Raw genomic sequence first — 20,163 nt, 5'->3', positions numbered from 1 at the left:
GTAACGGATAATGTTAGTTGTTACATAAATGTAGACGAGTAAAAAGTATATTTTCCTGTGTAGCGGAGTACAAGTATGAGGCAGCAATAAAAAGAAATACTAAAGTAAATGTTAAATACATGAAATTAATACAAAACAAAAACAAAACAAGAAAACACCCAAGATGACTGAAACAGATCACATTTATTTCAGTCAGAGACACTGAATTTACACAATCTGAGAAAACCCATTTCCAGATGCGTTACTCATCGTCTCGCCCTCGACCAAACATCCCGTACATCACATGACTAAAACGCTGACAGCCTCCAGTCGTCACTTCCATTTTTTGTCTTTATAGTAGAGAACTCTGTAAAACTGACATTCATAGGGAAAGCATTGTCAGAGGATATGTTTACATTCTGCAGCATTCACATCGGATGCATCAGTCACTGAGCTCACTGTCACGATAACACAGTCAAAATAAGTTACACAACATGCTGAGGGGGGTCTGAATTTCAGACAGTAGCGAGCCTGTTGAGTCCCACAGGGACACACGCACAGGTGGCTATGAAAGCTGTAGTATCACTGACATGTAGCTCCAACAATCAGATTTGCACCACAATAACAATGAGAATCATATTATCCTACATACCGTTCATTCTCATTGATTACGGTGTGATGTGAAGAAACTAAACAACGGAAATGTTAAAACAGGCAGGAATGAACAACGAAGGCACTTCAAGTTTTCAGATTTTTAAAGACGACAGCCAACATTTACATATGAATAATGTTCTTCATCCTGAAGATCTTCAATGTTTTTTTTCCTCCATTTAAAAAACAAAAAAAAAGAAGAAGCCATAGCAGTCAAAGCCAATCACAACCAGGGCTGCACGTACCGATTTTTTTGTCTATAAAACTGAACAATGTCCCAAGGTGACAACCTCAAACAAGCCAAATCTCAATAATAATACAGTAATAAGAAAGAGAGAAAAGCAGAAAAAACCCACATTTAAGAAGTTGGTGCGAGCAGTTGTTTGGCATTTTTCCTTAAGAGGTGGCACAAATGATTAATCGATTCTCAAAACAGCTGCAGACTGTTTTCTGTCAATCGACAGATCGATTAATCTGCTAATCGTTTGAGCTTTAGACACTAAAGTTAATGGTTTCGTGGTAAACTGGACTACTGCACGCACGCACACACACGATGAGAGGCTGCCATAAAATGTTTCACACGTTAACAGCACATCCATCAATGGAGTGGTGAAGGCAGGACACGAGGAGGGTGGAGCAGCGTGGAGGGAGTGTTTTGTTTTGTGTGTTTGTGAAGCCTCAGATGCCCCCAGCGGAGGAAAAGAAGATTTACAGGCTTCTTAATTCTGGCTGCCATTCCTTTCACCGGCCAGCCCCATCCATCATCTTCTGAAAAATGTTTCATCGCCACCTCACGAGTCTCTCTCGTACGTCCGCGCTGATGCAACGCGAGCACCCGGAGGAACTTCCTGTTTCCACCCAGTCTCCTGGTCTGACTCCTCTCCTGTTCTCTCGACAGAGCAGGAGAGAAAGGGTGGATGTTGAGGTGAAGAGAGGAGAGGAGAGGGGAAGTCGTCCCTTTGTTACACTCTCTCAGGGTTGCTGTCCCGGTTCGCTCTGCGCCTGGGGAAAAGCTTTCGCTTCAGCAGAATCAGCTGCAGCGAGACAGGAGAGAGGAGACGGCATATTCAGAAACTGGATGCAGATAAGGAAAGACAAAACAAACCTTTAGCACGAGGATGTGAGGAAGATAAAATGAGCGTGATTAAATAAAAACATACATAAAAAGTAAAGGGTTGCCGTAGTCTCGGGCTCATCATAGGTTTAGATCGCAATGCCACGAAATTGCTTAGAGCCAAGAAATAGTCCAGTGTTAGAAAAAGAGCTTGAAGGTGCTCATAGGTTGATTAAGGTGCCTTCAGATGGAGCCAGACTAGCTGTTTCCCTGCTTTTTTCCCCAAAATGGTGACGAATAATCGAGACTTAGCTACTCAAGAGGACTTTGACAACCTTTGTAACCAAAGAAAGCAAAGACGATCTTCTAAGCAGGCCAGCCGAGTAAAATCACCTCCCTCAGGACTGAAGACACTTTTGATCTCTCTAATCTAAACAGAGCTGACTGACATTTCTCTGTCTTAATAAGCTGGGCAGCAGGACAGGAGGGCTCATCCGGGAGCCAAAAAGACATCCAGAGTCAGTTTGTGTGTGTTGACAGGGACACTGGACAAGTCTGACACGTACTTAACTGGGAACACTGGTCCCACGGGTAACAGTGGGGGAAATTCTCTGAAGGTTACTGCCTCTATTAACCTTTCTTTAGGTTCGCTGAGGAGAAACTGGAGACCTGAGGATTAGGAGAGTGCCTCATAACAACTCAATGTCAAACACGGGCCGAGCAGTATTTGTAAACAATTCCTGCCATTTGTTTTAATCTATGTCCAGTGTCAAATTGGAAGAATTTGACAGTTGTCCAAGAACTCTATCTGGTTCGAAGGTTCTCTCTGCTATAAGGTTGTTCCAGCTAGAAATCCCACTCATCTGGCAGCAAAGAAGGTTAAATACAAGCATTGTGTGATCTAAGTCAACAAAGACAGACAACTCGCGTTTCACAGCAGACTGCTGGGCGTCTTTCATTTCTGTGAAGTCAGGCCTTGGCTCAGAGGGTCATACGAGCGAGACACATGAGACGGATGCACCTCCGACTGGAATTTCGGTAGCGAAGGTTTGAATCATAGCTCGAGTGTGAATCATGGAAACAGAGAGGTGTGTGTGTCTTAATGGGAACGTGCAAATAAACTGTTTGTGGTCCGAGGAGGTGGACGCACTGACCTGTTCGGCGAAGAAGGACATGACGGTGAAGATGACGAGCGTCACGAGGACGCAGTGCGTCCAGAACTTCAGCTTGTCCCGATACACCCGCCTGAGGAAAAAAAACCAAACACATTTCAGATAGTTTGAAATGAAGAACTTACATGTTTCCCAATTGGGCGACCAAAGTGTCAGAGGTGGTACGTCTCCCTGGAGGAGGGGAAGCTAATCATGCTCTGATGTAACAAGAAGGAGACATGGAGTATGCAGAGGGCAGCAGGGCAACAGGGTGACAAGGTGACATCACCCAACGCCATCTGCCTGATACTTCACCTACTCAGACACAGGAGTGGTGGCGAGGGAGGGGAGGAGGCTCAGCTGTGTGATGATCTTACAAGGATCTTACAGCGAGCGTCTGATCTGAAGCGGCTCGGTCTAATTTTAAAAGGCTCACATTCTCCAGCAGAAGCCTCCTGAATAAAGGAGCGGGAACGCTGACAAAAACCCTCTGAATCCCCCTGAGAGAGTCCCACTGCTCCAACCCGACAACTCTCACATGTGGTGACGGCCACAGAGTCTTCACTTAGGCCATGTGAGGATAAAAGTGCTCAATAACTGTGTGCTTTTTAAACTATCAATAACTTTCCTGTCATCTGTACTTGAACTGTCGACAGAACATTATCTTAATGATTTAGGAATTGGGATCAAGGCTCTTATCAAGCAGAAATGTCAAACATCAGCTTCCTAAAATGTGAGCATTTACAGCTTCTCTCTGTCATATAACAGTAAACAGATTATTTTTAGGTCTGGGACCGTCAGTCAGACAAAACAAACATGCTGAAGACGTCTCTTCTTTGTACTGAGGAACATTCAGGGTTCCAGGGTGCAGCTGCTTTGGTCGCGCATGGGCACAAAAATCTTTCAAGTGCAAATAAACATTTTCATTAGTCGCACCAGTGCGCCTGATTTAGCAGCTCAGGTAAAAAGAAAAGCATAAAAATATTTAACAAGCACCAGCTGCACGTGCAGACAGCTGATCCTGAACAGAAAAAAAATCTCTGCACCTTCATTTCTTCAGCAATAATTCCCAAAACATATTAACATTAATATGTATTATTGTATGATTAATGTCTGCAGAAGTATTAAATGACAATTCATAGAGTAATATTTCTGCCAGGGCCAAAATGGGGGACCAGCTGTCCAACACAACACTGTCCATTCTGCCTCTGTGGCAAATAATGATTGAAGCGCCAGTAGCAGCGACGTGTACAACTCATCAAAACGCTCTCTGAACTTCACATCCTACCATTCCTGGAGCTCCTCCATGTGTAGGAACCTGTTGCGATACTCTCTGGGCAGTTCAAACTGGGACGGCAGCGGGAACATGGACTCATAGAAGTCTCTGAGAACAGCTTTCACTGTGGCAGCGTCCTTATGGCTGTGGTCGATGTTATCATTCAGACAGATGAACTTCCTGGTGGCCGTTACAGACGTTAGTACAGCAAACAATAACAACAAAACCTTGGAAAATGACACCATTCAGTCATTCTCACCTGGGATTTTTCCTGATGTCATCCAACTGGCCGACCACATGGGACACGTTTGTCCGCACCATCTTGAAAGCTATCTCGTCCTCGCCCATGATCTCGAACCTGCCCGACAGAGGGCATGTTAGCCAAGAAGGAAGGATATCTGAGAATCAATACAATGTCGGTCGGACACGTGAGAACTTACTTGTATTTATTCTGGTCCCTGAAGGCTTTGTGGATGCGCTCTGTGATGGGTTTGCAGTGGAGGATGAGGCCTTTTGTGACGGGAGGCTGTGGAATAACAAAAGTACACTATAAGTTGAATATTTCAGGTTATAAAACAAGAAGTTTCCTTTGCTCACATCAGGGATGGCTCACCATGCTGGGGTCGTAGTAGGCCTCCTGGGTTGGGTTCACCAGGTGCAGCTGGGTCAGGTTGGTTGGCAGAGTCTTAGAGCAGTTTATCAACATCTGCTCCAGGCCAGTCAGGTCCTACAACATTCAGCAAAGAAATATTACACACATGTACTTCAAAAATCACAAGAATTACTATAAACTATAATCTGAGGAGTGATAATATTTCAAAGCTAGGACCGACCTGGAGGCTGAGTGGCAGCTCGTGGATCCTTGTGGCGAGAGTTCGAATCTCCCGGTCGGAGAGGACACCTGAGTGGTCGGTGTCGATCTCGTCGAACACGTCAGACACGTTGAGCTGCTGCTGAGCGCTCATCAGGAAGTAGAAGTACGAAAAGGCAAACTGCATGTCCTCTGAGTGGCGAACACGATGGGCTGATGTCTTGTCGAACTCCTCTGGGAACCTAAAGAAAAGAGCGGAATTTTAGCTTTTGTCTCTTCAGGAATCAGAACAAGGAATCTGTAACACACTCACGTGTCCTGCAGCTCCTGCATGATGAGACGGTCGATCATATGAGGCATGTGCGCCGGGACTTTGCGGGATGTGAATCCAAACTGACCGTTGAGGATCTTGTTGACATAGCGCAGCGAGTCGGCAAACGTGTCCCGCAGCTTTCGGCCAGTGGCGCCGCCGTCAGCCTCATATGACAGCGCTCTGAGCAGACGCTCCCCTTCCTGCAGAGACAAGGCAAAGCAGTCAGTTTTTAGAAGAAATTACGATGATTTACGAGAAAAGAGGAAGGTCCAAATACTTACCTCGAGCAGCTCCTGGAAGTATTTCCTCCTCTCCCACGGCAGGAAGCCTCTGTCTGAGGAGATGAAGTGCTGGAGCCTCCTCCCTACTGGAGCTCCTCCTGCAGCGTCGGCTGGTTCTGCCTGACTCTCAGCGCTCTTGGTTTTCGAAATGCTGCTTAGCAGTTTGGAAGTCAAAGGCCTCTCGATGGCAATATTCAGATGAAAATGTTTTGGGGTTACAAAGTCTTCCTTAGGCTTATCATCAATGTGGACTGGGATGAGAGGAGTGATGGGCTTTTGCTGCACAGCCACGTCTTTTGAGTCTTGATTTTTCTGGACGATAGTTATGGCTTTCTCTTCCACAGCCGGTTTTCTGTCCACGTGCTCTGCCTCCAAATCTTCATGAGGCTTTTCCTGGACCTTCCCTGCACCGTCATTAGCTGGATTTGAATTCATGACATGCTGCTCTTGAGCCAGTGTCTTGTAAGATTTCAGAAGTTCAGCCTTTGTGAAGTTAAAACCCTTGATTGTGATGTCACCAATCAGAAGCTTCTCCTCCAGCTTCTGCAGCTCGCTCTGCAAATCAGCTGGTAGAAGCGACACGTTCAGCGCAGGAACCTCGATGACATCCTGAGGTTCACCAGGCTGCCTCTTCTGGATCTTAGGACCCTGTTTGTCCTCAGGAACATCCGAGAATGGGAACGGCGGCTCTGGGGTCAGGGTCGGCTTAAGCTCTTTCCCTGCTGTTTCAGCCTGGGACACGTTAACTCGAGGAACCTCGCGGGTGTCGACGGCTACGCTGAAGCTCATGGTGAACTCCGTGTCGTCATCTCTCTGGAACGTCAGATTGTACTGGATTTGGGTGGCGTTGTGGCCTGGATGGAGCAGCAGGTGGATGGTCTTCCACTTGTTGGCGACAGAGGTGTGGCGAAGTGCCGCGTTGTCGCTGACGTGGGCCTCGGAGACTCTGCGAGCCAGTCTGCTGAAGCTGAAATAAGGCCTGGTTTCACCTAATGGGAGGGTGTACAGGGTCTGATTCCTCAGCAGGGTCACATGGTACAGCTCGCCAAAGTGCTCTACAACAGAAAGGATAAGGCAGGATTTTAATGATCAGCAAGAAATCGCATGACAAGGCCGAACCCAAAAATGTAATTGTCTCGTACTATTAGATAACTCAACACTTACCTTGGCCACAGTCTCCCACATCATAACCACAGGAGAGCACGTTGCAGGCTTGGTCACAGAACTTGTCTGCCAGCCAGGAGTTGGCACAGCCTTGATTACAGTAGGACGTCCCCCCGAGACCTCCGAGACCACCTGCGAACTGCCACATCTGTCCACCAGCTCCCCCTGGCCCACCTCCACCGACCCCAGCAGCGAACCGACTGTTCCCCGCTGCACCTGTCAGGGAAAAGGAACACGATATTAGACAGGATTGAAATGAGTTTATCTTCACAGGAAAGATGATGGCGCTGATCTGTTTACCGAGGCAGTCTCCTCCGTCCCAGTCACAGGCTGAGTTGTTGCAGGCTTTGTCGCAGTACCCATCTTTGATCCAAGATCCCGGGCAGCCCTCTGCACAGTTGGGAACAGGCCAGGTGAGATATACCTGCAGGTAAACAAGAAAGAAAAGATTTAAGGTCAGTGTGTGGCTAAAAAAGTGGTTTAATCGAATAGGCTAACAATTCTTAATAAATAAATATAATTAATAAAACACAACAAATCAAAATAAAGTAATGTTTGCACTTTGGATGCTGCGGTCACACCTTCTGTCCTTTCGAGTGGCTGTAGAAGTCGTCTGGCCACACGTCTTTTCCAAACATGACGTCATCGTTGAGGTAAATGAACTTTTGGGAGAGGCCTGGGATGCGGTGGATGTGGGTCTCAATGGCAGGAGAGCTGAAAGTGGGAAGGTGGCTGTGGTTCTGGAAGATATCCTGGAGGTCGAAGTAAAACAAATGTACTTAATAAAATAAAAACATTTTTTTTACAAGGGTTGTCAGGTCCTTTCAAAAATGGAAGATGGCAAAAATAATACTGTTAGGAAGGAGTTCTGTCAAGAGTCAGTAAAAGTGGGCTGAACACCTGAAGTGCAGTGCAGTGTGGAAGAGGTCGAGGTCTTAAAATCTACCTGATGTGTGACAACTGTAACTCTGGGGTTGTCCAGGTTGAGCCAGGAAGGAATCTGCCCGTTGGTGACGATGAAGATGTGTCGCACCCAGGGGGCGTGTCTCTCCACGGAGCGCAGCGAATAGCGGAGCTCCTCGTTGTCCTCGAATCGGCTGGCTGACACATCTTCATCCTGCTTGGACTGGAGAGGGCAGTGAAAAAAAGCATTAAATTCAGGCTTATATCAGCTCTTCTAAAATCCACTTATTAATCATATATTGTTAAATAATGAAGAGGGATCAGGAGGAGTACCTGTGAGATGGCAGTGAGGTCCCAGAATAAGTAGCCAGGACTGATGGTTAACTCTTTTCCGTCCAGGGTCAGGTTCTTTTTAGCCTGCTGGGTCAGATCAGTGAAATCCTGTGGGGTATTCAGGTGCAGCAGGGCGATGCTGGCCTCCGAGTACAACTCAAACTGTGGGACACAAATAAAAACAGGAAGGTGTTAATTGCTTAGAAGACACAAACTAAATACAGTTAAAGAAAATCTTTACTCCCCAGTCAGGGTTTCATCTTCACTGTCAAAGGTAAAAATGAGTGGTGTGCCCCTTTAAGCCAAAAAGACAAAACAAAAACAAAAGTCACTTCATCCACTGTGGGAACATCCTAACAGCAATTTCTCTGAGCTGAAGTCACATGCTTAGCAACACAGTTCAGCCTCAGGGCTGCCAGGCTTGTGACAAAGACCTTCAGTCTATAATAAAGACGGATTTCTGATTGAATTAACAAAACGCTGTGTGACCTCTGACCCTGCAGCTGTAGAGGTACAAACCAAAGCAGCTATGATGACTCTGTGGAGGCATCTGCTGGCTGTGTGTGTGTGTGTGTGTGTGTGTTCGGAAAATTCTGTGATGTCATCTCTTCTCCATGGGGGTCACGTGGCGGTGGCTTTCTGTGTGATGCCAAGAAAGCTATGTGAGGCATCGGAGGACTCTCTCGCTCTGTGCGCGTGTGTGTGTGTGTGCGTGCGTGCGTGCGTGCGTGTGTGTGTGTGTGAGATGCATGTGAGAGGGACAGTCCCCTGGCCTTACCCATTTCAAAAGAGCCTTTCCCATCTCTCAAATGTGAGCTTCCCAGGAAAACATTCAGCCGCTCTCCCTCCGTCATCCTGAACTGAACCCATACATTTCTCCTGAACTCGCGTTCTCCCTCGACTTGTTTGATTTTCTCCGCTTCTGTTTTTAGGTGACGCGGATTAGCTGTGTCTTATAAACCTGGCAGGGAGCAGCCAGGAGACAGCGAGCCCTGGATCACGTTGCCGTCTTTATTATAGCTCTTTTCGTAGTCCTGATAATGCTTTAACACACGCTCACAGAGCTGAGGTGTGTGGTGGCCTCACACGGGCACATGCCTGCCTGGCAAGTGTCAACAGTATAATGAACACATGTTGCACATGAACATGATTATATACTGAGTCACAATGATAATCTAATTCCTGATAAAGTCCTTATAAAATAGTTGACCAACCATTTTTCTCAGCCAGTGACAACTTTTTATACTTAATACTTTATCGACGAACTCAGGTGTGAGGATGTGCTGCCAACCAAGCAAGTGACCGACCAGTCAGGCGACCCACCAACCAAGCAACCAATCGAGCAAAGACAACAGCCAATCAACCAATCAAGCAACCCACACACAAAGCAATCTACCCAACAGCCAACCAACTAACCAACCCACCAACCAACCAATCAACCAAGGCCGAGGTCATTAATTCTGTATTTTCTTGGGTTTCGCTGCTGCATCCTGCCTTGATCTGGTGTGGACAGCTGATTATTTTTGGGGGGGTTTAATGTGGCTGCTTCTTGTTTCATTTGGATGAAGAGTAGAATGAGTTGTTGTACATACTGCGGGTGAAATCTAATATCGACACTCAGGGGGGTTCATCAGCGAACCGTCGTGTCCCCCAGGCAGCAGCTGAAACGATTCCTCCCCACGGCACTCATTTTATTCTCAACACTATATAAACTGTGATAACTGCGAGGGCATCATAAAATTTAATTAGTCTAAAAAAAAATATGTAGTTGACAGTCTGAGTAAACCAATTAGCCCTGTGGTGAGTGACACTTGTAGGCAGAGGCGGCGTGCAGCGCAACCGACTGCTACATCTGAGCTGAGGCTGCATCACCTGCATCACCCGCTGAGTCGAGCGACTGGCAAGTGACCGACAGATGGTCCTGAAACAATATATAAATAAGCATAGTAACATAATGCACACAGGTTTTATAGCTCATGTCATCACGACTGTTCGGAGGCTAAGTTTTCAGATGCCCTGCATATTTGTACTTTGAGTCTTATAATCTGAAAACTTGCTCTTTCGCACACCTCAAAACACCAAAAATACACACTAACCACAAACACATCAGCAGGCCCGTACACAAACAGTGGGAGCAGGACTGGACAGGCAACAGCACAGGGGGGCAGATGATCGGGGCTGTGGGGCAGCTTTCATCACCATAGCACTCGCTGTAACACCAGCTATAAATACCTGCAGACTCTCACCGCTGAACCTCTCCCTCCACACTATGCACATCATCCCTCTTTCATAGAATCGACCCGGCAACACCAGGAAACACCTTGAAATACTGTGCATTGTGTGGTGGCCCGTGTACCTAGAAATCCCTCCGGCCCTTAACGCCACGCACACTTTCCATCCTACTTCCTGGACTCTCTGTGACACCTCTACCAGCTCGTAACACTTATAAAAGATGTGAAAAAAAAATGGACTCCAAATAGGTAAAAACTAGGAACGAACAAACACATGTGAAATGACGGGGCGTGTCCAAAGAGTGCAGGGAAGGTCACTACAATCCTTGCGACCTTTTGGCGTGCTGGCTGGCGCCGCGCCACTCCTAACAGTTGTTCTACGGTTAACTCCCGCAACGCCAGCTAAGGTTACAGCCTGAATGCCGCTGGCTATTATCACATGACCTGTCAGGCAAACCTGGAGAGCGATGCAGGGAATTATGGGACAACTGGGTTTGATGATGACATGTTGGTTGAGCACTGTTAACCTACATATCACCACATACTGAGTTACAGTGATTCTGACTTGCTGGAGGTTCACAGACGCTGCTGCCTCAAATGTTTGTGCTCACAGACAACTGACAAATTATTCTATATGTTTACAGTATACAGTGTTAATATGTACAGTACATCAACTGTACATAATAATACATAATACGTGTGTGTTAATAATATGCAGGTTTTAGATAAAAGCTTTAGATACAGTATAACTCAAGAAAAAAATGCTTATGAAAAAGTATAGTTTTTAGAAGAAACAAAGAAATGTATTTGTTGATGATTATGTTTTTTCAAAGCCAAATGTTGGGGACAACATCCAACTCTTTGCCAGTTGTTAAAAGGATTATCATGCTGCGTTTTTAAGGATAAATCTGCATTTGCAACCAAAATAAACCCCATAAAAAACACTTGAAGATGTTTAAATGATTCAGAAACTAACCCCATGGATGATTTCTCAACACAAGAACTGTATGTAAGTAACTGTAACTGTATTTTAAGTATACTATGTTTAAAAACAGAAGAGTTGCAACAAATATGAAGTAACATGCTGATAATTTGATAATGTCAAAACGCAAAATCTTTGTTTACTCTCCCAGAAAACTAAGAAAACTAGAAAATATTTATATTTGAGAAGTGAGTTTTTGGGCATTTTTGCTTTAAAGGTGATTTAAACTGATAGTCAGTTCACTGATTGATTAATTGACAGTCTGTCCTTTAATATAAAGTTGTTTTAAGACTGACTTCAGGACATTTTATTCTAAAGATTCTGAAGAGGTGGTGTAAAGCTGTTTTATAACAGCTCTGTTTTGCCTTTAGCATAAAAGACAGTTATAAAAGATGTTATCTAATCAGTCACCCATTAATCCTAAATCAGCCATGTGAGTTTATTATCGGAAGAAGGGACAAACAGTTGACTCATGCCCGTCCTGCCCGTCTGCTGGTGTGACGGGGTCACTCCGCTCCAGGCCACGCTGTTTTGTTTTCTTTGATTATTTCAGAGTAATCCGCGCTCGTTAGTGGCATTCCTCCCCTCTCAAAATATAAAGCAGACTCCTGATTAGAGAAAATTATTAGATACACAAGCCGGCAGCCACTGAGGCTAAACAGAGGCCCTTTATCCACATCACAACATAACAGTTTCAAATAGAAGAAGCCCATATTAAGCAGGGCCTCTTCTCCAAGGAGGATTTGACATTTAGTCTTTTCTTAGATTACGCTGCTACGATGTATAAAAAGGTCCTAATTTGTGCACACACAATTATACGGTTTATGTCTGTAATGATACTGATGTAGAAACATGCCTCAGCACGGTGACAGGATGCTGTGAGGGTGACATCTGGTGGCAAAGTCAGTACAAAAGATCACTGACACACTTTTAAAACAAACTTTAGAGAATGCACCACGTAAGTCATAACATTTATGTAAGGAAGATAAAAAGTCATGACTGTTTACTGTACCAAGTATGTATCAAGTGTGCAACTCTGCCACCTGCTGTTTTGTAACTGTAGTTTCCTGGGAGACAAGTTTTTGATTCTAGCTGCTGATAAACTAGTAATTAAGCATTAATTGTGGACTTATTATGGCCGTTCTGGGCTTATGTTAATCAGCACTAGCTAAAATATTGCCCGTCTAAGGCTCTGTCCACACAGACAAGGTTTTTTCTATGGGTTTTGGCCTTTCGCTCACATGTAGGCGGCTTTTTAGGTCACTTAAAAATAACCTTTTAGAAAACTTCTTCCAGACTCGATGATGATTTCTGAAACAGTACTGAAAAGTTTTCTGAATGGGGATAGATTTTGTTTTAAAACCCTGTTTTCAACATGCCCATGTTCATGTAGCGTATCCGATCCTTTTCTTATTAAACTCTACAGTGTTTTGTCCACCTCCGCTCTCTTTAAAGACAGAGTGATAGTTCTTCTCTCTAGATGATTACATCAACATTAACGTCAGTACTGATTTATGTCAGCTGTACCTGTTTGATCTTGCTGGTGATGACAGACGGCAGTTTAGCTCTCAGCGGCTCCGTTTCCTTAAAGGTCGCTGGGAAGCCGCTCAGATATGCTAAGGACTGCATGCGGATCAGTCCTGGAGCCTCTTTATCAGTCGTCTGCAAAACACACAACAACAAAAGAAAATGATACTGTTCCCTTAAAACACCTTCTGATGTTGGATGACTCTGATCTGTCTTTGAGGGCTGCATAATTTACATGTACAAAGAAGACAGGAGGATACAGCGAGGATTTGTGTTAAATCATGCAGATTTTCATACAGCTAAAACTCACCAGGTAACATCTGGACACAGAGAACTTGTGGTCTTCTTTAGCCACATCTGTATAGGCTTTATCAGCTGTCAAAAGGACAATGAATAAACAAACAGTGAGCAACAGAATTTGGAGTTTCATCTTTCATCAGCAACTAAAAACTTGCAGGTTTAACAAAAAAGAACAACTACAGAAACACCCCCCAATGTTGCAGATATAGTAAATATACACTCATTGTCAACTTGTCTGCTTAAAGGTGATTTTAAAAACCACGACTCAGAATGAATGTTTAAATAATCGGCCTCAACCTGCTCCAGCTACCCATCTCTGTCTGATCAGAGAGAGACGTGTTCTACTTTTGTTAAAATTAGAAAGTCATCTGCCGACTTGAGGGAGATGTGGGACATTTTTTTTTTTTTTTTTTTTAATCACAGGCTGATAAAAGCTGATAAAAAACTGTTCTTGATATCCCAGTCTGACAAAAAAAAATCCCTATGGCATTTTCTGTATTTTTAGCTAATCTTGCCATATTAGTTCTCTGGTGTTTTACTGTTGTATACATAAAATATCTGCCATGAAACTGTGAAGATAAGTTATGAGAAACATCAGACGGCTTCCAGTCAATAACAGGTCTGTCGTAATGATCTGATGACTCATACAGGGGGTGGGCAAATGTTCCTATCTGTCACCCCTGTGGGTGTCGCACAGAAAAGCTCTGTCTGAAAGAAGTGTGATATTCCACTGAGTTAGGACTTTAAACTGAATGTACACCAAGGTGATGCATCCTGCAAAACCACAGCGCTGGTGAATGCTGCTGATGTTGAGCCTGCATAAGGGTCCCATGACAACTACTGGTGCACACAGTCATTTTAAAAGGTTAATCATGTGTGTGTCAAGGTCATGCGTTCATTCTAGTGAAGCAGAAATACAAACGTGCATGAATAAGTTAATTGGCCTTAGATGCAGCTGGACGTCTGACGACTGTAGCAGTCTTTAAATCATATAAACCTTTAGTGTTTATGCAGTATATATATTTTTTTATTTCATTTTATTGTTCATTTCTTGCCTTTGCATGCACATGTCACATGTCACATTGAATCTCTGTTTTTTGCTCTGGTTTCTCTGCACCATTTTTTGTATGTGAATATTACAGAAATACAGCATGCCCATGTTCTGGTTACTCATTAATCAAACTTCAAATATCATCTTCTGCACTGTAAACAATATGTCCTATCCTTGTGATAAAATCCCAGCTGGGTTCAGTTATCACACGGCTCTGCGGTCTAATCGCTCTCCCCGGAAAAAAAATCCCTCACACACAGCTTGGAATCACGTCGGGAGCATCGTTTCCTGCCAAATTGTGCCCTCGTCTGTTGCAAGAAATTGCCTGCGTCTCTGGATGCTGTGTGTGTGTGTGTGTGTTTACCGTCAGCCTGCGAATGGAAGACGACCACAGAGGCGGTGGTGGACGGGTGGAAGGGTTTGTTCAGCAGCAGCAGCTCTTTGGCAGCCGAGAAGGAGGGAGAGAGCGTCGGCAGGTCTTTCAGTGTAACGTTGGCCGGCAGAGCGGGGTCCAGAGCCAGCATGGGCGCTATGATGCAGTGGGACAGCAGGCATTCCGGCTTTCCACTTAAAAAAAACAACAACAACAAAAATTAAAACAAATATTTAACTGAATGCATCACCCCTAAGAAAACCACTTCCTCCAATGTTGTGGTTCAGACCATAAGCATGAAAGTAGTCAAGTTCACACATTCAGCAAACGGCTTCCTCTGCTGCATTGAGTGGCTCTTTGTGTCTGTGGTTAACGCTCACAGATGGGTTTTCAATCTTGACAGAAACAAGGAGGGGGAGGACAGGAGAGAGGGGCCTGTTTGACAACCTCGTATTTGGTGGTGAATACAGGAAACAATGACCCTAAAGTCAAATCTTCAGCTTGTTGTTCAAGCATCAGACTAAAGTTGACCAGAGAAAAATCTAAAAGGACTTTCACTCAAGCCACTACGCAGAGATTTCTCCAAAAACAATCCCAGCAATTTTTTGAGATTTAGTTTTTCTTCCATCTTCATTGTTGTTATTTTCTGGCAGCATTTATTTAAAAAAGAAAACTATACAACAATCAGTTGGCAGCAATGCTTAACCTCCATCTGATAAAACTCCATTTATCTGATCAACGATGGAGTTTTATCTGTGTGGCTGAACCCACCTCACACTTCCTATTTCAACATCAAACTGTTTCTCAAAATCCTCTTTCATTGTCAGTTAACTGTCACTTTCTCATTGTTTTGCAGATAGCAGCAGTGTGAACTGAACTGCACTCAATCCAGAAATGTGTCTAATTTTTATGAACTACAACCTCAGCAACAATCATCAAGTGTAAAAAACTCGTCACTATGATCTCTGTAAATGTAGATACTGCGGCAGACCTGGACTGTTTTAGATTATACAGGTGTGCCTATTAAAGTGGCTGGGCAGCGTATTTACACTGAGATGATTTACATCTTTAGTCGCCACTTTTATGTCTCTTCCTCTATTACGACCTGTGTGGGCAATGTTTCAAATCAATGTGTGAGTTCAAAATGGAAATATTTGATTTGCATACGGTTTTCAAGATAAGGCCGATGACGAGTCATTATTACACAAAAGAGGCTTGCACAGCAATAAATAAACTGTGTGGTCCCTTTATGCTCCAAACACATTTTACATAATGATGTCTGTGACGCTCTTATTGACATTATTGCATTTTATAGAGAGCTGTTTCTGCTATGTAACTAACCATCACCGATAGAATAAAGCTGCAACTGAGTCTATATATCAAAATTCTCAGGTATGTGTTAGAACTGTTTGACCCACGAGGATCATCACATACTGTATCAACACACAGTATCTTCAAGCTCACCCGTCTTTCGGCACTTCAGTTGTCTCACTTGCATTTTTCCCCAGGCGTTCCCTGTGTGCAAAAACAGTGAATTCACATGACTTTCAACAGCGTTACAGCACAGCATTGTTTACAGAGTAGAGCAGAAGCCAGTCAACATAATACCTTCACGATTTCAACCTTTATTTTCATGATAAAAGCTAAAAGTGGAGAAGACAGGTTGAGGCACTAATTAAATTTTTTTTCCTCAAGAGATATTCTGACCTTTGCTCCCTTTTCCTCTGGGGCAATGTCTGAATAAGCCATCAGAGTGAAATGATTCTAAGCTTGTACGCAAATTCTGAATGCATTCAGGCGAGAAACTGAAGGCACTTGAGAGTGTTTGCATTCTATGACGCTTTCTACGTTGAAAATAAAAGGTTTATATTTAACTGTAGTCGTGTGTTGCCACCTATGTCTGCACAGAAAATGGAGCCACAGCTACCTCAGAGCTCTCTGTTCCTCCTCCATTTGCTCTTTGACCGTCTTCAGTTCCTTCAGTAGAGCCACGTCTGTGCCGTTCACCCATGTGTACACCACATCAATAGGCATAGGCAGACAGAGCCTGCAAAAAAAAAAAAACAAAAAACAAAACTCATATCACTCTAGACGGTCCTCAAACTACAGAGCCGTGACCCTGTTTCCCTCAGCAGCACACAGAGAACTTGTTCTTTAGTCATGCATGGTTACACCTCCTCCAGTACTTTCGGATTTATTTCAAGTGAAGGGTACAAACGGGCCAGAAGTGGGATGAAAGCGGCTTTCTGCAGGAAGTAGGCTCAGGGTTTGCACGCATTTCTTTAACATTTGCACTTGTGAATATAATAAGACTTTAATGAGCAACACCCTGAAATTGTTAGTGAAAGTGCAGAGACAAAAATAGTCTGCTTTATGGGTGCCAGAGTTACACAATAGTGAAATCTGTTGTTGTGGTGTTGAGTTCAAGGTCCCTTTCTTTGGAAGCATTAATTCTGTATTGTTCTTACCTGCTCTGGAATGATTTCCCACCCACATTGTCTCTGTAGGAGTCAAAGAGCACATGATACTGGTCCCGACTCCACTCCACCACCACCTGTATAGACGAGATGGGGCACTAGATGAGACAACAACCCTCCAGGAGAAGTAGGTCCATATGTTACCCACTCCCAAATTTCACACAGTCAAGGCCACACCAGTCCACACTCAAAAAACAGGGCAGTTTCGTTCGTCACGAATTGTCTGTACAGGCAGATAGACTGTACACTGAGACATATAAATATCCAGATATCACAGCGGAAAGCTTTGGGTGATATTCACACATCTTAATTACCCAAAGCTGTGAATTTACAAAGTGAAAGGCTGTCAGTGAGCAAGCCACGGGAGTGACCCCTTTGAAAGCAATATTTGAGATTTTCCTTAAAATACGTAAAATTGAGTGTTTTATTTTTTAGCCGAATTGGCACGAACGCCATAACGATTCTTAAAACGTCTAAAGTATACGATCCAAATACACACAGGTTTTGCCAAGAAGCTAGATCGGCTAAAACAGCCGATTTCTTGAGTGGAATCTGGTTGAACTGACGAGAGAGAAGGCAAACAGGTCGAGCAACTAACGTATGTTAGCTAATACAACAAAAGTAAATACCAGTTAGTATCTATTATTGTAGGGAAAAAAAAGAACATCACCTCTCCAAACTGAAATGCGGAAACTATCATGAGGACGAGCCCCCCGAAGCAGAGGTAGAGTCCATATCGGTGGGACAGACAGGTGTACGTCTGCCTCTGTAACAGCTTGAGCACCGAGTTCACGACTACCATGGTTCTCCTCGGCGAAGCATAGCGCTGCATTCATTCAAAAAAAAAAGACATAAAACACGCAGGCAAACGCACTAAACAAAGAAAGTAAACATTACAGGCGACCCGGATCTGTCAGCTGACCACCAGCCAGACTGCGTGACACATGACAACCATAGATTCCTCTCTTCTTCGGTGGTGCTGACGCTGCCGCTGCCGTCCCGCCGCTTCTTCGGCTTCGAGCTCGTTGTCGCCCTCTGGTGGACAGGGATCCGTGATGCATTCAGGGTCACTCCTGTAAATCCATGGCCCACTTGGATAAATGGTACCAAAATGTTCCTGGGCACTATCTCAAGGGCAGAAGTGGTCGTTGTCTTTATTAATTAAGTTTATATATTGTTACTACATCTATAATGTATATACTATAACCATATTATAACTCTATGTAGTTTCCGGATAAACTCGTTTGCCTACAGTTGGTTGGTTAATTTGACTCAGCCTACACCTTCTGCAAACAGAGCAAAAACATCATTTATTCCAAGTCCTGTAGCTTTATATTCAGTCTCCCTCAAGTTTAGCTATTTTTGCCCTCTACCAGCTCTAAGTGGTAAATGCATTGTTGCATCAGTAATGTAGATTATTCCGAAGATTCCCTGCTGTTTTCTTTTTCAAACACTTCAGTGATTTGTAATGTAGGCTATTGATATTTCACTTATAAAAAATAATAATAATAAGGGTTGTGTCTTGACACATTTGCATTTATGGATTAAAAATGTTCCCAAATAAAATGAATACGGTGTCAAATAAAAATTGAGAGTTCTTGTCGTCCATTCAGATTCCGACAGAATTTTTTTTTGTAGATAACAATTTTTATTATTTGCAATGTTTTGTATTTGTTTGGTTGCCTTGGAGCATTCACCTTGATGCTTCAAGGTCATTGCAAGTTTAAAGGGTTTTGATTAAACAGAAGATTGGCCTTCCTAGTCTTTGTCTGCAGGTCCCCCCTCTTGTAGATAACAACATTTTTTTTTCAATGTTTTGTATTTGTTTGGTTGCCTTGGTGCCACCAGCCTAAACATTCATCTTGATGTTGATGTCGGTCAAAAGAAGCCGCCAAGACATGTTCAAAAGAAATGTTTATCCCCTCAGATTTACAATCTAACCCCACCGTATCTCATCCTAAATCCTTTAATCCATATTATTCTTCTTCAGATTTGATACGTATCCCACCTGTTCTCTGTGACAAAAGAATAAAAGCAGAAATGCAGCTGATCAGAAATGCAAGAAATGAAAGAAAGAAAAAGTGGAACTTGCTGTGAGGTCATCACATGACCCAAGTCGACTACAGGACGTTGGTCATGTGACAGAGGTGGTTTAATAAGGGGGCGAGGGGATCACAACAGCTGACTGCGGTCCAGGATGGTACTCCTTCCTGTCGTCCTTGCTTCACCTCTGGCTTTTTCTCCTCTGATTTGTTTGACACAAATATGACTTCCCAAAGCTCAAGAACTGAACTTCCCCTGACCTTCTATACAGTCAAGTCCAGTATCTCTCCATCTCTGCTAAATGTCCTGCGCATAATCCAGTTATGAGTTACTTGACATTTTCCAGAACTTTTCTCAGACAAACCAAAAGTTCTTCTCTATTATTTCCTCTGGGACTGGGCTGAGGCTGCTGAGTCAGGAGTCCCCTTGGCTAAACCGAGCCTGATGAAAAGGCCTTTCAAGCAACAATTTCTTAAGATCGCTGCCAAGGGAGGCGCTGGCAAGCTTCAATAGCTGCACCAACAACCGAGGCTCAGAACTGGTCCCACTGGACCGGCTAAGTTTCCTTCGATTGTAAGAAAAGCCCGACAGAGGTGTGAGCTGAAAGACTTCAGGACGTGAGTCTTCACCAGATGTTCCAGGTTCAACCTCAGTGTCAATAATGATAATACTGATAAAGACAATCCAACAAAATTCCAGTACTTGGGAGTTTGACCACAAGTATTCAAAGCATGAATCTACGGTGAGATTACCAGCCGGGAGAAGGAGGCGACTTCCCCAAGACCCTGAACCACCAGGGGCCCCGGAAGCCCAAGATTCAGTGTGGGAAAGACTTTGCAGTAATTGGAATAATTGCACATTTCATTGGAGCTGCTTCTTCACTTGAATAGTTGATTTATTAAATTATTCTGTAGTATATTACAAAGGTGGTCTACAACTAATTTTTTCACAGGTCAATCCAGCCTCACAAAGATCAGTATTTTCTGGCCTTAAAGCAAAAATAATTAACTGTCTTTCCCTTAAATATGAAATTGTTTGCAGTTGCCATCAACAGTTATGTGATAAGCATTTTAATTACCATATTAGCATGAACCAAAGAGTCAAAACAGGCAAAATTATTGGAAAATTCAACATTTCATTATAGTATTTCCCATAATTGAGGCTATTTTGACTCTTTGGCTCATGCTAATGTGCTAATTAACATGCTAATCAACTGGAAAGACATTTTCTTTGACCCACTGTGACCTGATATGACAACAACAG

At 43.7% G+C, this 20,163-nt stretch overlaps 1 protein-coding gene across 1 annotated transcript; it reads right to left on the bottom strand.

The window, feature by feature from the left end:
- Window positions 1-164: 164 nt before the first annotated feature.
- On the bottom strand, window positions 165-17,848 carry gnptab (N-acetylglucosamine-1-phosphate transferase subunits alpha and beta). Its single transcript, XM_037122081.1, has 21 exons — window positions 17,528-17,848; window positions 16,849-16,934; window positions 16,308-16,427; window positions 15,845-15,895; window positions 14,372-14,574; window positions 12,967-13,031; window positions 12,657-12,791; window positions 7,917-8,078; window positions 7,627-7,806; window positions 7,262-7,432; window positions 6,981-7,104; window positions 6,681-6,896; window positions 5,517-6,571; window positions 5,236-5,435; window positions 4,945-5,164; window positions 4,725-4,838; window positions 4,552-4,637; window positions 4,371-4,469; window positions 4,124-4,291; window positions 2,839-2,929; window positions 165-1,664 (listed from the first exon to the last, which is right to left on the bottom strand). Exons 1-21 carry the CDS (start codon window positions 17,687-17,689, stop codon window positions 1,593-1,595), a joined length of 3,780 nt encoding a protein of 1,259 aa, XP_036977976.1. The 5' UTR covers window positions 17,690-17,848; the 3' UTR covers window positions 165-1,592.
- Between the last annotated feature and the right edge of the window lie 2,315 nt (window positions 17,849-20,163).

Source organism: Acanthopagrus latus, chromosome 14 (genome assembly GCF_904848185.1).
Source record: "Acanthopagrus latus isolate v.2019 chromosome 14, fAcaLat1.1, whole genome shotgun sequence".
Lineage (NCBI taxonomy): Eukaryota > Metazoa > Chordata > Actinopteri > Spariformes > Sparidae > Acanthopagrus > Acanthopagrus latus.
The sequence above is the reverse complement of the archived record's forward strand: the minus strand, read 5'-3'. Positions and strand labels throughout refer to the sequence as shown.

What these genes read in the sequence shown, in the direction of transcription:
- gnptab (XM_037122081.1), bottom strand. Translation starts at nt 17,689, where the DNA reads ATGCAGCGCTATGCTTCGCCGAGGAGAACCATGGTAGTCGTGAACTCG. An exon ending in CTGTGTCCAGATGTTACCTG is followed by an intron (nt 12,792 to 12,966) that starts GTGAGTTTTAGC and finishes TGTGTTTTGCAG; the next exon opens with ACGACTGATAAAGAGGCTCC. An exon ending in ATGGAGGAGCTCCAGGAATG is followed by an intron (nt 2,930 to 4,123) that starts GTAGGATGTGAA and finishes TTTTTTCCTCAG; the next exon opens with GCGGGTGTATCGGGACAAGC.